This window comes from Prunus dulcis, chromosome 2, assembly GCF_902201215.1.
Source record: "Prunus dulcis chromosome 2, ALMONDv2, whole genome shotgun sequence".
Classification (NCBI taxonomy): domain Eukaryota; kingdom Viridiplantae; phylum Streptophyta; class Magnoliopsida; order Rosales; family Rosaceae; genus Prunus; species Prunus dulcis.
This window is the reverse complement of record NC_047651.1, coordinates 5,306,319-5,325,796: the sequence shown is the minus strand read 5'-3', so window position 1 is coordinate 5,325,796 and position 19,478 is coordinate 5,306,319. Positions and strand designations below refer to the sequence as shown.

Here is a 19,478-nt window from a genome sequence, read left to right as displayed (position 1 = left end):
ATATGGGTCATGGGTGACCCAACTTAAAATGCCCTTGCTAATAAAAACATAGTTATAGGATTGAGTCATCTTAGGGTTTTTGGATGATGAGAGGTTAAAGAGGCAACACCATGCTCCTCCCTCCCCTCCACCATGGCCGGCCACCACAATACTAGCACCTCCACCTCCACCTCATTGTGGTTCTTCATCTCCTCATCCATCCTCTTTCTTTGGTGTGTATGAATTTAGAGGCCAAACATTTGGGTGGCTCTCTTTTAGAGAACTATTTGGTCAAGGCCCTCCATGGGTGATCAAACTTGAGCTTTGCTGAAGGTAGTGCTTCAAAGGTATAAAGAATTCTCTACTCTCTCTCTAGTAGTTTGTAGAGGTGCCTAAGTGCTTCTATTCATTTAGGCCTAAAGATACTTGGGTTAAATTTTGTTTTTAAGCTCAAAGTTTTAATCTTTGCTTCCATTGCCTAGAGCTCAATAGCACCATCATATAGGCGCAAACAGATCTCGAGTCAAAGTTCAAACGAAAAAAGTTACGATCAAGAACACAAGGTCCAACATCGCAAACCTATGATTCTCAATTTACGTTAATTGATCATCGTTAGCTTGTGAAATCTACAAAGATCCAACCATTGTATGATCTCCAACACTTACTATGTTGGTATGGGTGTTTCTAGGATCGGGTAGGAACTTACGGATCTAGAATCCAAGGTCCATAGGAGCCCCCTACGAAGATCTGATCGTTGGATCGTGGCCGAGTTAATAGGATGTGCTTCTGAGATTGTTTTTGGCATATTGGAACTTACAAATTGGAAATCTAATGTTGAGAAACCCAAGTCAGTTTCAGGAGTTGTTGTTTTGATGTAGGACCCATGTGATCTCTAATAGTAACTTTTGGTGAAACGCCCTCAACCATTGTGTTTTGTTGTTGTTAATGTTTACGACTCAATTATGAAAGTTAGAGGATGAACTTGTCGGTTGGAACCCCAAGTTGATCTTGGGGGCATCTTCATCATTTACGCACTAAGATACAACCATGAATTCACTAAAGCCTTAATTATAAATATAATGGCTTGATTTGGATTATATGATTACACCTGTATACTCATTTTAATCTAGTAACTTTTAACCCAAATTATGAGTTACCCTTTCCTAGCAGTGGTTACAATATGTTTAGAGAATATGTGATGTGTCTCACACAAGTATATGACCAACATACTTGCTCTGTTTGTGTGCATGTGTTTCACACAAGTGTATGACCATCAGATCCCTACTTTGCTTGTGGGAAGGTGTTTCCCACAAGTATATAACTAGCAAATTCCCCTCGATGCTTGTGTGAATGTGTTTCAAACAAGTGTATGACGGTAGATTCCTTGCTTTGTTTGTTTGGATGTGTTATGCATAAGTGTAGGACCATCTTAATCCTACTTTAGAAGCCTTTTCTCTCTCTTCCTCTAGCATGACCGGTTTTTGGGTGGGTATTAGGTCACTTGGGCCACTTGGTCCAAGTTGACCTCGTTGACTATATTAGAGACCCAATTTCTCTAAGCCCATTGGGCCTCCATTCCCAAATCGGAATTTTAAGGGCCATTTCATTTTCTATGAATTAATATAATTAATTAACTTTTTAATTAATTTTATCTGTAATAAATTAATCAAACTAATTGATCTAACTGTTGATTTAGTCATCTTTTATAACTACCTAAATTACAAGATTTTTGGTGTACGATCTATTGGATTCTAATTAGGAAGGTAGTGGGTGATACTTGAACTCTTTCTTATCAATTGTTAATTAAAAATCCTTTTAAATTCTCAATATGATGAGGGCCGAGTTACAAAATGTTCTAAAAACTTCAACAAACTGTGAGTGACGTCTAGCAACATGTCATGGTTATCCAAGCTAAAGAGAATGTCTTTGGATAATCCATTCAGTTGGAATGACAAAGCAATTCGATAAGGCAATGATGGTGCCTTAGGTTTAAGGATTAATCTTACGCTATTGCAATAGTGAAATCTTGTATGACATGTAATTAAAACTTTCATATAAGATTTTTCATTTGATATCTTTCAATGAACTAATTCTCTAGCAAGAACCCGTCAGAAAACCGAACCACTCCTCTTCTCAATGATTGATTTCGGTTGTTGTGACGAACATATTGATATCCACATCGGTTGTGGTTCTAGATACTTAATATCATTGGTTACCAAAACCGACCTCTTCTTCTCTGTCTCCCTCTCCAACCCATTTCTCACATCTTGAGCGAAATCATGTCACATGACTTCTCTTCTCCACTTCTAACATCTTTTACTTTTAAGGTTGATATTGGGAGGGACATGGTGGCGCTATTGTTGGCGGTAGCAACGTCACTTGTTCGGCTAATATGGAAGAGTTGTGCGGCTGTTATGGGTTTTAGATAGACCTAAGGTTTCTAATATGGTCCACCTCATTTTTGCGGGCCTTTATTTTGTTTAGGGGCTCTCCTACCCATTGTTGGCATCTATGTTGCACGGACACTCCACTAAGTCCAAGTGTTGGACACTCGGACATTAAGTCCAAGTTTTGTATATAGTATTGTGAAATTGGAGCATGAACATCACTATTTTGTTCTTTTTTAAATATAGATAAGTATTATTATCAATTATTATTTTCAATTACCTTGTCCACACCCCCGTGTCCTATTTTTCTTGAGATTTGCCTTTTCACCGTGTCTCTGTATCACCTTATCTGTGTCGACGCAACAGAGATTGACATATGGTTTCACTTAACAACCCCACCTATACCAATGCATGTCGGTAGGTTCATCGATTCCTTCATTTCGGTTCAGTTACCGAACCAAACCCAACACGTATCATTAACATTTCTATCTAAAGGACAAATATGTGGAAATAGCAATACTCTGAACACACATCAATATTATTACGCATGTTACATGCTTACAACAGTAAAATATATCAGATCTCGTGTTTACATCATACACGTCTTTAGTTCACATATCCCACGCACTACCCACTGGGGTATATGCATAAGAGAATAGTGCAACTGGTGGATGAAGTCTTGTACACCATATTGGGGGCAAACTGTATCATACACTCGTTTTAAACTTTGACAAAACGGTTTCTTCCAGATAAGAGCCCATCTCCATCTAAAAGAGTTTCTACGTGATTGAAATTTTTTTTTTTAATTTAAGAAAAAGTTATACTTTCTGGGGGGAAAAAAAATGGGCAGGTTGTCCATCTCCTGATCTGCGCAAGGACAAGTCTATGATCTACTAAAATAAGAAAAGAGAGAGCTTGGAAACACTGCCCTTTAGATAATAGCAAGCATGCAAACTTCAAACAAGCCTGTCACTATAGTCACCAATATCATGAATACTTGAAAAGAAAGTCATCGAACCTCTCATAACAGGTTGACTTAAATTTTGCATCCTTGCTACCATCTGAAGAACGATGCTAACCAACTTTCTCCTTTCTTCTCTTAGAAGAATGGGAACTAGCCGTGCTGTAAATTAAGAGGTCGACAGTATTGCTTCAATCTCAGAAAGAATAACTTCTTGCCACAAGCCGGTAGAAACTTCTTTCAAGTTTGTCGCCATAAGGATTGGATTCTTGTCTTCAATCTGAAGTTTTGTCAAAGTCAGATGAACATGAATACAAGCAGCCCTAAATGTTATACAAGCCTTCATCCACCAGGTACAATACCAACATATACATGTCATGGTATGGCTGGTATATGAGATATGGAAACATATTACAATATTTCTTCTACGAAACACCTTTTCAAAATATATATATTTCTTCTGCGAAACACAACTTGCACTCACACCAGGCTATTGTCTTTAAGAAGCATAAAGACCAACCTGACAAGCAAATATCTTCGGATGGTACGACTTCAGCCAGAATTGCGAAGGCAGTAGCTCAAAGCGCATACACTGATAATCCAAATATGTCATAACCTGACAAGCGAATATCCTCGGATAGTACGACTTCAGCCAGAATTGCGAAGGCAGTAGCTCAAAGCGCATACACTGATAATCCAAATATGTCATGCGAAAAATTCTCATCAGTGAAAAAAGAATCCAGAGTTTCGATAAAACCATTAAGACGATAAACCACGAATACTTCATTTCTAAAGATGGTCCTGACATATGTTTTGCATCTTTTACTCCAGTACCAGTATTTCTTGTTAAATGCGCATAACCTTGTGGAAACCACATGGAGATGATGACGTTGGCCATTGACTCGGGTACCATTAACTACAGACTGTTAACTACGACTTGAAGACAAGACGGCATTGGCCGGAGGTTGTTTCACCGTTAAGAATTCAAGAGGACATTATGCTTGTTCGGGATAGCACTTTCAATAAGAATCTTGCACAAAAATGAGCATCATAGTATTGGTGATGGCAGCACCAAATAGAATGATTTTATATACTTAGGATCAGTGCTAAATTCATTCTTATAAGCATCAAGGGACTGTAGAACAGAATATTTCGATGTTCATTTATCACCTGAAATTATACAAGTATACATGTCAGAGAAAGGTAGCAATATACACAATAAGAAACAAATATAAAGCCTCTTAATGCAAAGCCATCAAGCACCATGCTTAAGGGGCAATTATTGCAAACATATGTTTTAAAATTTAAATTAGCTTCACAGTGAATGCCATATAACCCATTCCCTAGAGTATATAATAAAAAATTAAAATGTAGGAATATGAGATACATTTTGCCAAAAGAAGAAGAATGGAAGACGAAAAGGCACAAATCTACAAAGGAGAGAGAAATTGTTAAGTCCCATAAAATTAAAGGGAAAAAAAGGACTAAATTGCATTAACAACCCTCAATTACTAGAATCTCAATTTAGTCCCTGAATTTTAACTTGAACAATGTCAACGTTAAACTATGAATTAGTGTCAAAGAGAACCTTTTGTTACTAACATCTATTAAATACTCTTCTACATGAATTATGCATGAGAACCTCCTGTTACTAACATTATAAATCAATAACCCTATAGAGCATACTGATGACAAAAGAAGTATTAGGGATGCACAATATGTAAAAATACTGAGGGTCCCCTATCTCAACTGTTGGTTGGAGTGCAAACATACTGAATCCAGAAATGTTTACCACCATGAAAAGAAAGTTTGTGATGATCTAATCAAACGTTTTGACACTATATTACTTCGGGAATAAAGAAATCCAAACATCACCCACCTCTTCCGTCGAATTCAATCTCTACACTGAATTCAACACACTCAGTAATGAATCCCAAATCACCAATGCAAGAAACAAATCTAAAAACACAACCAAAGCAAAACTCCAATCCTCAAACTGGTACTGCCCCACTAGCTCATCAGCTCCATGGCATTGGCATTTACTCTAAAAGGAAAAAAATCACAACTTTTCTCTTGCTCTTCATGGTATCTTCGTTTTATTAACACCGCCCTCAAATCCCCAACCATAAGATTATTGCATCAAAGAGAGAGAGAGAGAGAGAAGGCTATTCTTTCAACACATTTAATGAAACAAAGGAAGAAGGGTGTGCTTCTTGCTGTCTGGTCTGTGGGTTGAAAATATGGTTGAAATATGCCATCCAAGCATGCAAACCATGTCTTTTTTATTTACTGACACGGAAGATAATGTTTCCCACCCACTTAAACACAAGTTTATTTTAATTTACTCCAAAACAGGAAAAAAAAAATTTGGGAGCACGTTTCCAAAATGAAAGGATGTGGGAAAACAACCCAAACAGAAAGATATTGAATTGAATCTCAAATCCTTACATTGATAGCTGTCCAGGCTTTGAAGAGTAAAATGAACAATTCTATGTGCCCAATGAAGCTTACTGACCCCATTGTGCAAACACCCACTTCATCCATGTAGATAAGCAATACTTGGAAAGATATTCGGGTAAATCCTCCTACAAAACAGAAAAAAGATTAGGATAGCAAGAAAACATCCTTCATCCTCTAACTCCACTACAAATGACATGTAAGTTAGAAGGACGTCCCAATTTTTAAGTTCAAACGAGATCAAGTTTAAAGGACTGCTCAATTAATTCAAAACAAGAAACAGAAAAGAAAATAGGAAAATCAAAGCTAAACTGATTACGACCATTGCCCATGGATAATAAAAATGGATCAATTATAAAATAAACCACTGAATTATGAGGCAAATTTCCATTTAGTACCCAATTTTCAAAATCTTTCAATGTCAAACCCAAAGTTCGGAAACTTTTTGAAGGTCAACCTACTGTCACTTTGACTGTCAGGTCAAACCTTGTGTGCGTTCTGCTAGTGTGGGACTGAAGTTCTAGATGACGTGGACATCATCTGAGACACGAGCTAAGGCATTTTCAGGTTTCCACAAAAACTTTTCCGCCCAAATGTTGTACACTGGTAGTGGTCACTCTAATTTACTCTCTCTTGGCAATGGGCCTTATCAAAGGTCACACGGGCCAAGCATGCAATGTTTGGGCGGGAAGGTTTTACCAAAAAACTGAAAGTTTCTATAGCTCAGATCTGCACATCATCTAGAGTGTGGGTGCCACACTGCCATGTATGGGCATAACATTTGAGTAGACAGTCAAAGTGGCAGAAGCTTGACAATTAAACGATTATCGATGGGTTTGATATTGGATGATTTCGAAGATTGGATACTGAATACAAATTTGGATCACAGTTCAGGGGTGAATTTTGTTATGGACAAAATAAAAATATAAAATGAACTAATATAACAAGTACTATATTAGTGCAACACTTTACCCACTCAGCTTATATCAAATTATGCAAAGGTTTGATCTCAACCATCGGTGAAAAGACAAAGTCACTGATCTACAATATGAAATCATGAATGACGGAAATTAAACCAGTTGACTAAGCAATTGATATCAAGTTCCAGATCCTCCTAAACACACCGTGGAGTTCAATGAATTTATTTCCTTGACATGTTTTCAAGTACAATTATACAGATCATGGCCTACTGTAAGCTTGGTTCTACACTACGCATGTTTACTCCAGAAAAGAGCTTACCAAAAGATTCTATTTGGGTATGACAACATTAAAAGAAATAGTAGCATCCATAGTAGAAGAGTTCAAACAAGTGCATGGGTAAAAGGCAATTGCGGTAAAATGTAATGAGGTCAAAATGATTTATAGAGCACATAAGTAGAGTCTAGGAGAAACTTACACTGTTCCATGATGCAGAATACTCATCAATTGAGAGCAACCAACTTCCAACATTAGATTGCAAATCCAGCCTATTTTTTGTGGTTCCCAAATCCAGCAACTCATTGTCGCTGTCATCATGATTGATGTCCCTTTTTCTTTTCCTTCTACTATGTTTTTTCCTGTGCTTAACTGTTTTGGATGCTCTATGATCCAAATCAGAAACACCACCTTCCAACACTCCATGATTATCTAGAAATAAATATCTATCTGATTTTCGGAAACTTATTTCATTATGCATAAATAATAATTCCCAAGACTCGGGAGTCTGGCATTTTTCTGCTAAACTGTAATAGATAACCCATGACTGAAGCCCCAGCAATTTAAATGCTTCTATATTCTTCATTTTAAAGCAATCTTTGATAATTGAGGCCAAGCTACTGTCATTGTTTGGGATTCCGCAAATCTTCGAAACAATGTCTTCAAGTTTTTCCTTTTCCTCGTGGGCCTCTTCATCTCGTAGAAGTCGTAAAAGCTGGCGTCCATGATTAAAAACTGCATTTAACAGTAATATCTGATCGAAGCACCTAAAATCACCGCACTTAGAAAGTATAACCTCAAACAAATAACTTGAGTCCATAGGATCCTTGAGCTCCATTCTAGGGTTGAGATTCTTATGAAGCATGTTAAGAAAATCACATAAGTCCCACTCATCAAGAGTAATAAGAAGGCGTTTGCACAACGAAGAAAAACATTCCTCCTTCAGATACTCACTTGTGACTTCCCATACATCTCTTGAATCCTCTTTATACATCAAATCAACAAAAAATTCGACAAAAAATTTTCTATCAACGAACAAAATTTCACCATCTTTAAGTGACTCAGAAAGCTCATTGGACAACCAAAATTCAGGGACATTTTCAAGGAAATTCTCCACAGTTTCCTGGACATCCAAATCAAGAAAGTAATGGGGCTTTGTAGCAACCACTGCTGGTGATTGCCCATGTTTTCCCTTCCACTCAAGCTCCTCCCAACAAATATCTCGATTAACAAAAGAAAATTGCGACAATGCCTTAGCACCAGGTCCATGGCCCAATCCACCGCCAGTTCTAGAAAACCATTGAGATATTCGTGTTGGATTTCCTGCATTTTCAACAATGATGTCATTATCAGAATTCCTAAAACATCCACATCATTGGAGGTTGGCCAGCCCACCATCCTACATCAACATATTTATCAATCTTCCAACAGGTATAAACACAGCAGTCTTTATCCATACTAAATATTACACAGGAATAAATATCAACATTATTGGAGATACAGAAAGTAAACGGAAAATGATGATATTCAATAGTAAAAATAATACATACAAGAAACTAAAGTTAATGAAAAAGAGGACAATTAACTCAAACATGAACTGAATGTATGAAATGTAAAATTGACTTGCCTTCAAAGAATTTCTTAAGTATGTAACTTCTCTTGGCAATAATGGACCCTGCCTTGTGTGGCCTATTCTCAAATATCATTTCTAGGAGCTGAGATGCGAAGCCCCTCTTCAGTGGCTTAGATCTCAGCAAGTTTGTAAGTAACTCGCACTGATGGTGACGACTGATGGAACTTATGCCAGCTATCGTGTTACAAAGCCACAGACGAGCCTCTGATCGACCTCCAGATGCCATGACCGACCAAATAACAGATTCCAAATTACTCAAGAGAGATACTCTCATCTTGGCAGAATTGTCATCTCCGTTGTCATTCCAGATGGGCTCTGATAGAAACAAATGAAGCATTATATATCCAAGGTTATCAAGGTGCTCAGCTCAAGCACCTTATCCCAAATAAATGATTCCAGAACAAAGTCCTGCATAAAACCAATAGCATTATCAATATGCATCACCTCGAGCAGGGGTAGTTCAAGAACAGAAAATGAAATGATTATCACGCAATGAACTTAAACTACAACATATAACAGTCAAACCTCTATTAAAAAGAGAATAAAGGAATCCCAGCAACATACGTTACAGGAATTACTTACACTTGTAAACACAACTAAGACAATAAAAATTTTCCCCGCAGAAAAAATTATCACTCTTGATTGAACTAAAAGAAGGATAACAAATAGTTTGGTAAAGGGTCTTGAAGAACATGGGGAATCATAAAGTATGGCTGACTCAGTGACAGTATCACCTTCGTTGCACCTGGTGACGACTTAAACTGGATAGGAGGCTGAGAGAAGAGAACAACTGGGTTTGTCAGATGAAAAATCTCGAACCGGGTTCTGACTCCAAATTTCTTAAGAAATTGTGGCCAGGCAATAATTCAGGCAGGGGCTTTAAACGTTGTACTCCGTCAAAATTTGGGGCTAAGGGGGAGAACGATGTCAAAGCGCGCGCGAGAAAACCAAAAGCATTCACGAAGCCATACTCAGATGCTCTAAGGAGGAGTGGGGATCAGCTAGCCCGATATCTAAGGAGTTGATTGAAACTGACATGCGGGAGGAACTGGGAGTTCTTTCTGAAATGGGTTCTGGGACCGAAGAAGAATCGTCAGAGTCCGAGTCTACCAACGACACGGATTCTGCTGCAGTTGTTTAACTAAATATGCAGAGATTCTGCAAGAGGCAGAACAACACAGAGACATTCGTATTACCCTCCAGACAAACTATTACTTCATCCCAACATAACCAGAGATAAAAGAATAAAAAGCACAGCATAAACCCTCCCATAGAAAGGGTTTATTGTGCTTATATACTCAAATATGCCAAAGAATTTGAAAGATTAACCAAACATGAAGAAAGACAAAGCATAAACCTAAAAAGTACGAATAGAAATAACCCTTAAAAAATTGAGATTCATTGCTGCAAGCATATAAAACCCAAAAAGAAAATCAGGAAAAAAATTCAAGGTATCCACCCAAGAATTAGAAAGTAGAAATAGGAATGATGTTAGGTACCAAACCAAAATTAACACAGAAAAAAACCAGTAGAGCTAAGAAGTTGAGAACTTCGAAATTCTATCAAGATAAAACCCAACCAATGGTTGAAATAATGTCTTGCAACATGAAACGGGTGTTGCCATAAACTACAGAAAAATAACAACAACAAATTCAATGAGATGGAGGGAGTGAACTAGGGTGGCTTACCCTAGGCTATCATCTTAACTGGAAGAGGAGGGAGTGTGGAGGTTCTGCTCAGAAACAGAAAGCTTTGTTTCTCAACGAAAAGACAAAAATTAAAGAAAAATATGAGTTTTTTTTTTTTTTTTTGGGTCCAAAGATAAAGATGAGTTGAGTTCATAAATTTTGAACAGCAGGATGGGCTTTTATCCACGTGGCATTTGATAATCAAGTGAAACATTGTCCCAATTTCCTGTATATTCTCATGGCTTTTTATTACAAATGGTCTTTTAAGTTTATGAAATTGTCAAATGGTACTTTAGGTTTTTTATTTTATTTTATTTTTATTACATTAATAGTCCTTAACATTATGGTCTTATATCACAAATGGTTTCTGTAGTCATAGTCTAAAATATCGATAATATCAACGAAATATCGAGGATATTATCATTTTTTCAAGTCACGAATATTTTGGAACGTATCCATGTACATATCATCTAAAATCGATAATATCAGAAAATATCAATGTCGATAATTTGGCTCACACTTTAGTAATATTTTGTCAAAATATCTCTATAATATCGAAATATTGATGTAATGGAAAAAAAACACAAAGCACACACGCAAAAGGGATTCGAACCCCTGCCATTTCACTCTTTCAACGCCTTAATCACCATGTTGCTTATGTTTTTGTGATAATACGCAAAGGGGAACTCTATGTGGTAAGTCAATTATGTATATTACCATACAACATATAAAGTGTAAAATATTGTAATAAATCCTTATATATAAATGATTATGGTGTGTTTAATTTTCTTTAATTAATTATTACATATTTTCTACACTCACAGTGTTTGTCAGCTCACTATATAATCAACTTAAATTAGTTAAACAATGCATTTCCTTCAAAAAATTTGTGATAAACTAATAGATAATTGACTAAAGAAACATCCTCCAAAGTTTCAATAAAAATTTCCAAGTTTTTCTTACAATTTCCGTGGTTTTTATTCAATTTTTATCAATATCGACAATATCCCGATATTTCTATTGAAATTTCCATTTTTTTGAACTATCGATATTTTCGATACTCAGTCCCAATCTCTTGGACCACAGGAGTCCAAGAGATTGTGGTCACCCACCGTTGGATATTAATCCAATGGTTCAAAAAAAAAATTTAAAAGGAGTGCAAGAGTGAGTGAACCGTTGAATTTACATACAATAGTAAGTGATCACAAATCTCTTGGATCCCTGTAGTCCAAAAGATCAGGACTGTTTCGATACCATCGATATTTTAGACCTTGCCTGCAGTTAGAAATTATATTAAGTGTCTGGAGTAGAAGATAAGTAGAGCCCACATAAAAAATAAAAAAAAAATTTATTTTTCTGCAACTTCCCACTTCTCCCACTCCATATCTCCCCTTCTCTGCCCTCTCTCTCTCCACCTTATGCCCCCTTTCTCTCCCTCATTGTCCTTTTTCTCCTCCCTCTAGCCTCTTTTTCTTTCCCTTTCCCTCTCTCCCTCTATTTTCTCTCCCCCTCTGCTCCCCCTCTCTCCTCCGTGTTCTCTCCCTCTCCCTCTATTTTTTGTTCTTGTCCACAACCCGACGACCCCATCCCCACCCACAACCCACGCCCAACCCCACCCTCTCCCTATGTGTATGTTGCAAAATAATCCCTTGCATAAGCAGTTCCACACATTTTCCTTCACACAAACATTTATTCAAACAACTTTTGAAAAAATATTAAAAACAGAGGAAAATGGATAGCTGATAGGGAGAGTGGAGGAGGAGAGAAAATACAAAGAAGAGAGTTTTGTCCTAGGTTGGTTGACTATTTGATTTTATCAATGGTCCCCTATATGTTTTTTGGTTGTATTGTGGCCCTAATTGATAATTTTTTTGGGTTCCATTTTGTGATTGTTGGCATTTAGTCTAAAATGTCACATATTTAGGGTTGGTGTGTTGAGTTTCAAATGTTTTTATATGTTTGCATATGAAGATGAACTCTTTACAATTCGAATGCATCATGGTGGGAAATGGTTTGAAGATTGCTATAAGGATGGCTATGTGACCTGGTTTGATTATGTTGATAAGGAGGCATTATCTTTATTTGAGATAGATGGAATGGTGGAGACATTGGGTTATGATGGCTGCACACTGCACTATTACAAGGAACCTGACAAGGACTATTTCAATGGGTTACAACTATTGCAAACTAATGAAGAAGTGGTACAAATGGGCAAGTACATTCTAGGAACTAGAGAAATAGACATGTACCTAGAACACGTGAGTCTAAAAAATTGCGCATTGAAGATGAAGATGTTATATAGGTTAAATGAAGGCAAACCAAAGGTGATTAAAGCGATAGAGGAAGAGCATGTGTGTTAGCAATATTTCATTCAGAAGGACAATTAATGATCACACTCTTAATGGTGGTGTCCATGCTTCTAATGAGGGGGATGTAGGTTTGAGAAATAAGGAGCAGTTTTCTGCAGCAAAAGAAAACTACAATGATGGTGATGAAGATAATGGAGTTGAGGACAACATACATGAAGATGGTGATAATGAAGGTGAATGTGGTGAAGTTGAAGGTGAAGATGGTGAAGTTGAAGGTGAATATATTGCAACAGAAGATGTTGATGAGGATGACACTGACTTTGTTGACAAGGATTATAGTCTAGATGAGGATGAGAATGAGAACATTGGGATAGGCGATGATGTTTATGATCCATTGGTTGCAGCAGCTGAAATAGGACACCATGAATAAGAAAGACCAAGTGAGCATGAGGCTTTCACTGAGGTTGATCCTAGAGACGTGGATGGTGTTGGTATTGAAGATGCAATAGAAGGATCCAATGGTCTTAATAGTGTGCACTCAGATGATTTCAACTTTGAAATTACTCTGAGAAGAATTTCCCTTAAGTTTAATGCAGCTGTGCACATGGATGTCTCACCTTTTGAGAAATAGCTAAAATTCAATAATGCATTTGAGTTTAGAGAGGCAGTGTGTTCACATTCAATTAAGCATGGGGCACCATTAATCAATTTTACAAAGAATGAGAAAAGGCTAGTCAGTGCAAAGTGTTTCAACAACTGCAGTTGGAGAATTTATGCATCTAAGATGTATAATGAAGACTCAATGCAAGTCAAAGGGAGTTCATACATGTGGCAGGTGTGAGGAATTTATTATTATTTATTTATTATTAATTTTCTATTTGAATGGAAATTAATAAAATCCATTGGGTTAAAGACATGACCTCTGGGTTATTATAATGGCACATCTTCAATTGGGGGATAACAACTCTTCATGTGTCTGGAACCCAATCAGAGACCTAAGGATGCATTGTTTGCCTTTTCAGATTGGGATACCTTTTTGGAAAGGGTATTTCATTATCTATAAATAGAGCAATCCTCCTGCAGTTTTATTCTTTCAATTAATTCTATAAATACATACTTCCATATATAGAGAGCATTAGAGTTTTCATAAAGAGAGGTTCCTGCATAATTTGGTTCAAAGTTCCTTGTGAATTGCAGTGCTTCTTTCATAAGGAGGGGAGTCGAACGCTAGTGAACCATAAGCACCAGTGTAGGGCGTAATTCGTCTTAAGGTCAGAGTGTCCAACACTTGCCTCGACTTAATTATATAAGGTTTTTCTAATTCAATTATCCTTTTGTAAAAATCTGTTTTATGTGCAGTATTTATTTTGTTTATTTTATAGCAATTTAGCACTCATATTTCCAACAATCTTAAGACGAATTAATCTGTGTTATTGCTATATACATTATCTGTGTTAATTGCTATATACATAATCTGTGTTTGTGCATTTAAATGAAAAGGTGCAAACGGTTTGAATTTGATGCATAAAATAGTTTACTGCTTTAAGATTAAAGTCAAACATCTAACATACTTAGTTGATTTCCTTTAATTGCCATTGAAATTAATGCTGCAAACAAACAGTAATCATCTTTTAATTGTTTTCCCTTTTTAGTTGGCTTTCTTTTCCTTGTGTCTTATCTATAATTTAAAGTTGCATTGATCTGACACTATTAGGTTTACTGTTTTGATTGGAACCTACACTATTTAAATTGCCACACACGTCTGATTGTTGTTAGACAGGGATACTTGCAAATAGAATTTCAGTCCCAGTTGTTTGTATCGTTCATTATTTATTTTTTCTATTTATTAATTTAAATTATATTGGTTTGCATACATTAATTTTTATTGTACTTTTGGATATAGCATTTTACATAATTGTCAAATTGTATTTGCTATAATTTTATATAGGTTTTGTATTATTAGTTATCATTTTGTTGTAATGCACTGTTGCGTACCATTATTTATCTAATTAAAGACTGCCAAAATATTTGTTTATTGACATTGAGATTGTTCATTCAATTAAGGAAAATGTCGAATGAGATACAGAAAGTGGGTCAATCTGTAAAGACCAGTGCACCTGCTGTTGTGTTGCCTTCATCCCATTATCATGTAAAGAAGCCTGAAAAATTTAATGGGATGGATTTTAAGAGATGGCAACAGAAGATGTTGTTCTACATCACCACATTGAATTTGGCTTATATCCTGAAAGTAGATCCTCCTGCACCTGGTGATACAACAGAAACAGTGGCTGCTTCTGATGCATGGAACCAGTCCGACTTCCTTTGCAGAAACTACATCCTAAATGGTTCAAGTGATGCACTATACAATGTGTATAGTCCAATTAAGACGGTCAAGGCTTTATGGGAGTCACTAGACAAGAAATATTGGACCGAAGATGCAAGAATGAAGAAATTTATTGCCGGTCGGTTTCTTGACTACAAGATGGTAGACTCCAAGACTGTCACAAGTCAAGTCCAAGAACTCCAACTCATTCTGCATGAGATACATGCAAAAAAGATGGAACTAAGTGCGTCTTTCCAAGTGGTTGCTGTCATTGAAAAATTACCACCCTCTTGGAAGGATTTCAAAAACTACCTTAAGCATGAGCGTAAGGAGATGGGACTTGAGGATTTGATAGTCAGGCTAAGGATCAAAGAGGAAAATCGTCGTGCTGACAAAAAGTCTGGATCCATAATGGAAGCCAAGGCTAACATAGTGAAAAAAGAGTCAAGAGCGAAGGCTCAAGTCAAGGGAACTCTAAGAAGTCCAAGGAGTTTAAGGGAAAGTGTTTCAATTGCAACAAGTAAGGGCATCGAGATGTGGATTGCCGAAGTAGAAATGGACAAGGCAACCAAAAGAAAAAGGGTAAGACTGAGGTACACATGACTGAAGAAGACAAGCTTTCAACTGATTTGTCAAATATTAATCTTTCTGCAGTCGTGTCTGAAGTTAACTTGGTGGGTAACACCAAGGAATGGTGGGTGGATACTGGAGCTACATGCCACATATGTTCTGAAAGGAAGATGTTTTCTACATATGAAGCAAATGATCAAGGAGAGCCTTTATTCATGGGAAACTCCTTCACCTCCAAAATTCATGGCCAAGGGAAAATAGTTCTAAAGATGACATCTAGAAAGGAAGTCACTCTCAATAATGTACTTCACGTCCCTGAGATCCGGAAGAACTTGGTTTCTGGATCACTGCTTAGCAAGAATGGGTTCAAGTTAGTCTTTAAGTCTGATAAGTTTGTACTTACTAAGCATGGAATGTATGTGAGGAAAGGGTACCTTACTGATGGACTCTTCAAGATGAATGTAATGACTGTTGTACACAAAGTTAATAATAATAAAGTTAGTTCTGCTTATATGCTTGAGTCATCTGATTTATGGCATGGAAGATTAGGGCATGTTAATTATGACAAATTGCATCAATTAATTAACATGGAACTAATACCTAAGTTCCATATTGATTTCCATAATAAATTGAAACTTGTGTTGAAGCAAAACTAACTAGATCATCATTCCAGTCTATAGAAAGACGTACAGAACCTCTAGAATTAATTCACAATGATATTGGTGACTTGAAATTTGTACAAACTAGAAGTGGTAAAAAGTATTTTATTACTTTTTTTGATGATTGTACAAGATATTGTCAAGTATATTTGCTAAGAAGCAAAGATGAGGCCATAGAAATGTTCAAACATTATAAAAGTAAAGTTGAGAATCAACTAAGCAGGAAAATAAAGATATTAAGAAGTGATAGAGGTGGTGAATATGAATCACCTTTTGGTGAGTTTTGTTCCCAACACGGAATTGTTTACCAAACTACTGCTCCATACTCACCTCAGCAAAATGGTATTGATGAACGCAAAAACTGTACTTTAAAAGAAATGATGAATGCTTTGTAGTAAGTTCTGGAGCACCCCAGAATTTTGGGGGGGGGGGAGCTTTACTTTCTGCTAATTACATTCTCAACAAATTACCTCATAAAAAGTTAGACGAGACACCTTATGAGTTATGGAAAGGTCACAAGCCTTCATATAAATACTTGAAAGTATGGGGGTGTCTAGCAAAAGTTGCGGTTCCAAACCCTAAAAAGGTTAAGATAGGACCCAAAACTATTGACTGTATCTTTATCAGTTATGCCATTAACAGTAGTGCATATCGTTTCCTTGTACACAAATCTTATATATTAGATGTACATGTGAATACGATTATTGAATCAGGAATGCATCTTTCTTTGAAAATGTATTTCCTTATAAGGATGCACAAGAAAGAAACACACTTCAAAGAACCTATGATACTGTTAATAGCGATAGCCAAGAAAGTCATCAAGAAAATATAGACCAAGAGACTGCAGAACCAGAACCTAAACCTGAACATGAACCCAGGCGTAGTGAGAGAGCTAAGACAACCAAATCCTTTGGTCTTGAGTTTCTAACTTATTTGTTAGAAAATGAGCCTCAAACTTACAAAGAAGCCATGACTTCTCCTGAAGCTCCTTTATGGAAAGAGGCTGTTAATGCCGAAGTTGAATCCATCATGCAGAATCACACTTGGGAACTTGTGGATCTTCCTCCTGTTGGGTTGTAAATGGATTTTTAAGAAGAAGATGAAAGCTAATGGATCAATTGACAAATATAAGGCAAGGCTTGTTGTTAAAGGTTATAAGCAAAGAGAAGGATTGGATTACTTTGACACATATTCACCAGTTACGAGAATAACATCAATAAGAATGTTAATTGCAATCGCAGCGTTGCATAATCTTGATATACATCAAATGGATGTGAAAATGGCCTTTCTAAATGGTGATTTAGGTGACGAAATTTATATGGAACAACTTGAAGGGTTTATTGTTCCTGGAAAAGAAAAGAAAGTTTGTAAGCTTGTTAAGTCTTTGTACGGGTTAAAGCAAGCGCCAAAACAATGGTATCTGAAATCTGACAATGCACTAATGTCAAATGGTTTCAAGATCAATGAGTGTGATAAATGTGTTTATACGAAAAGCACCCAAGATGGTTTTGTCATTGTTTGTCTTTATGTTGATGATATGTTAATTATTGGTAGTAATATCAGAATGATTAAATTTACCAAGAAAATGTTGACCAATAATTTTGACATGAAAGATTTGGGAGTAGCAGATGTGATTTTAGGGATTAAAATTTCTAGAACATCTTATGGACTAGTTTTATCCCAATCACATTATATTGAGAAAATACTTGAAAATTTTAGCAAGTATGATACTAGTCCAGTAAGAACACCTTATGATCCAAGTCTTGATCTTGCGAAGAATATAGGTCACGGTGTATCACAAATAGAATATGCTCGTATCATTGGCAGTCTCATGTATCTTACAAATTGCACAAGGCCTGATATAGCTTACTCTATTAATAGATTAAGTAGACATACTAGTAATCCTAGAAGGGATCATTGGAAAGCTATAGTAAGAGTTCTAAGATATTTAAGATACATAAAAAATGTTGTGATATTAATAGATTAAGTAGTCTCATTATACAAGATATCCAACTATACTTGAAGGATATAGTGATGCTAATTGGATATCTGATACTAAAGACTCGAATTCTACAAGTGGATATGTCTTTACAATTGGAGGTGCACCTATATCATCGAGATCTACGAAGCAAACTGTTATAGTCATATCTATTATGGAATCTGAGTTCATAGCATTAGATAAAGCTGGTGAGGAAGCCGAATGGCTACGTAATTTCTTAGAAGATATTCCATGTTGGCCAAAACATGTGCATGCTATATGTATACATTGTGATAGTCAATCTATAATTGCAAGGGTACAAAACAATATGTACAACGGCAAGTCTCGACATATACGTTGAAGACGCAACACCGTTAAGCAACTGCTCTCCAGTGGTATAATTACCATTGACTACATAAAGTCAAGAGATAATTTGGCGGATCCGTTTACTAAAGGTTTGAACAAAGAGCAAGTTTATAGATCATCGAGGGGAAAAGCCCATGTCAAATGAGTGTTCATAGTGGAAACCCAACCTAGTTGACTGAAGATCCCAAGATCTAGGTTCAAAAGGGACAACTAAATTATGATAACTCAAAAATAACATTGCGGAGATATACTCTCCTACCCATATCCTATGATGATACGACATTGTATGACATGTGTTTAGGTTAAGCTATGCTTTTAATGATTCCTACACCTTGATTATCCAAGTAAGATAAGAGAGAATTTTACGAATAGGAACTCACCTATATGAGTGTGAAATGTGGCCGTTTCCATGAGAATTTTTAGAGCTAAATTCTCTAAAACACTTATGAAACTAGAAGTTGCTCAAGGCCAAAACGAGCACAACTGATCGAACCAAATATGTTTAGAAGGGTATTGTGTGAGTATTACTGTCTGGGTTTTCACGAATAGCTGAACAGTTCAAGACATCACGTTCACTGATTAGCCAAATGAATCCGATAGTACTTCACTACGGAAGGTTCAAAGCCAAAAGCTACATATCCATATGCTATATTCTTCTAATTGGAACTCTCTCTAAGTCTGCATCATCATTTGCATATTGTTGAAGTTAATTTCCATTCATGTGGGGATTGTGAGGAATTTAGTATTATTTATTTAATATTAATTTTCCGTTTGAATGAAAATTAATAAAATTCATTAGGTTAAAGACATGATCTTTGAGTTATTATAATGGCATATCTTCAATAGGGGGGTGACAACTCTTCATGTCTCTGGAACCCAATCAGAGATCTAGGGATGCATTGTTTGCCTTTTCAAATTGGGATACCTTTTTGGAAAAGGTATTTCATCATCTATAAATAGAGCAATCCTCCTTC

The 19,478-nt window shown here is 36.4% G+C and overlaps 1 protein-coding gene across 2 annotated transcripts; it reads right to left on the bottom strand.

Moving 5' to 3' along the window:
• Nucleotides 1-3,946: 3,946 nt before the first annotated feature.
• Nucleotides 3,947-10,400, bottom strand: LOC117619264. 2 transcript variants are annotated; one of them, XM_034349176.1, is made up of 5 exons: nt 10,300-10,400; nt 8,606-9,019; nt 7,181-8,301; nt 5,776-5,912; nt 3,947-4,497 (listed from the first exon to the last, which is right to left on the bottom strand). In XM_034349176.1, the coding sequence occupies exons 2-4, from the start codon at nt 8,946-8,948 to the stop codon at nt 5,835-5,837; spliced, it is 1,542 nt and encodes a 513-aa protein (XP_034205067.1). In that variant the 5' UTR covers nt 8,949-9,019; nt 10,300-10,400; the 3' UTR covers nt 3,947-4,497; nt 5,776-5,834. The 2 variants fall into 2 exon arrangements, with proteins under 2 accessions (XP_034205067.1, XP_034205068.1); XM_034349177.1 differs by lacking the exon at nt 10,300-10,400 and adding an exon at nt 9,346-9,941.
• Nucleotides 10,401-19,478: the final 9,078 nt, after the last annotated feature.

What these genes read in the sequence shown, in the direction of transcription:
- LOC117619264 (XM_034349176.1), bottom strand. Translation starts at nt 8,948, where the DNA reads ATGCTTCATTTGTTTCTATCAGAGCCCATCTGGAATGACAACGGAGAT. An exon ending in ACTTAAGAAATTCTTTGAAG is followed by an intron (nt 8,302 to 8,605) that starts GCAAGTCAATTT and finishes TTGAAAATGCAG; the next exon opens with GAAATCCAACACGAATATCT. An exon ending in ATTCTGCATCATGGAACAGT is followed by an intron (nt 5,913 to 7,180) that starts GTAAGTTTCTCC and finishes TCTGTTTTGTAG; the next exon opens with GAGGATTTACCCGAATATCT.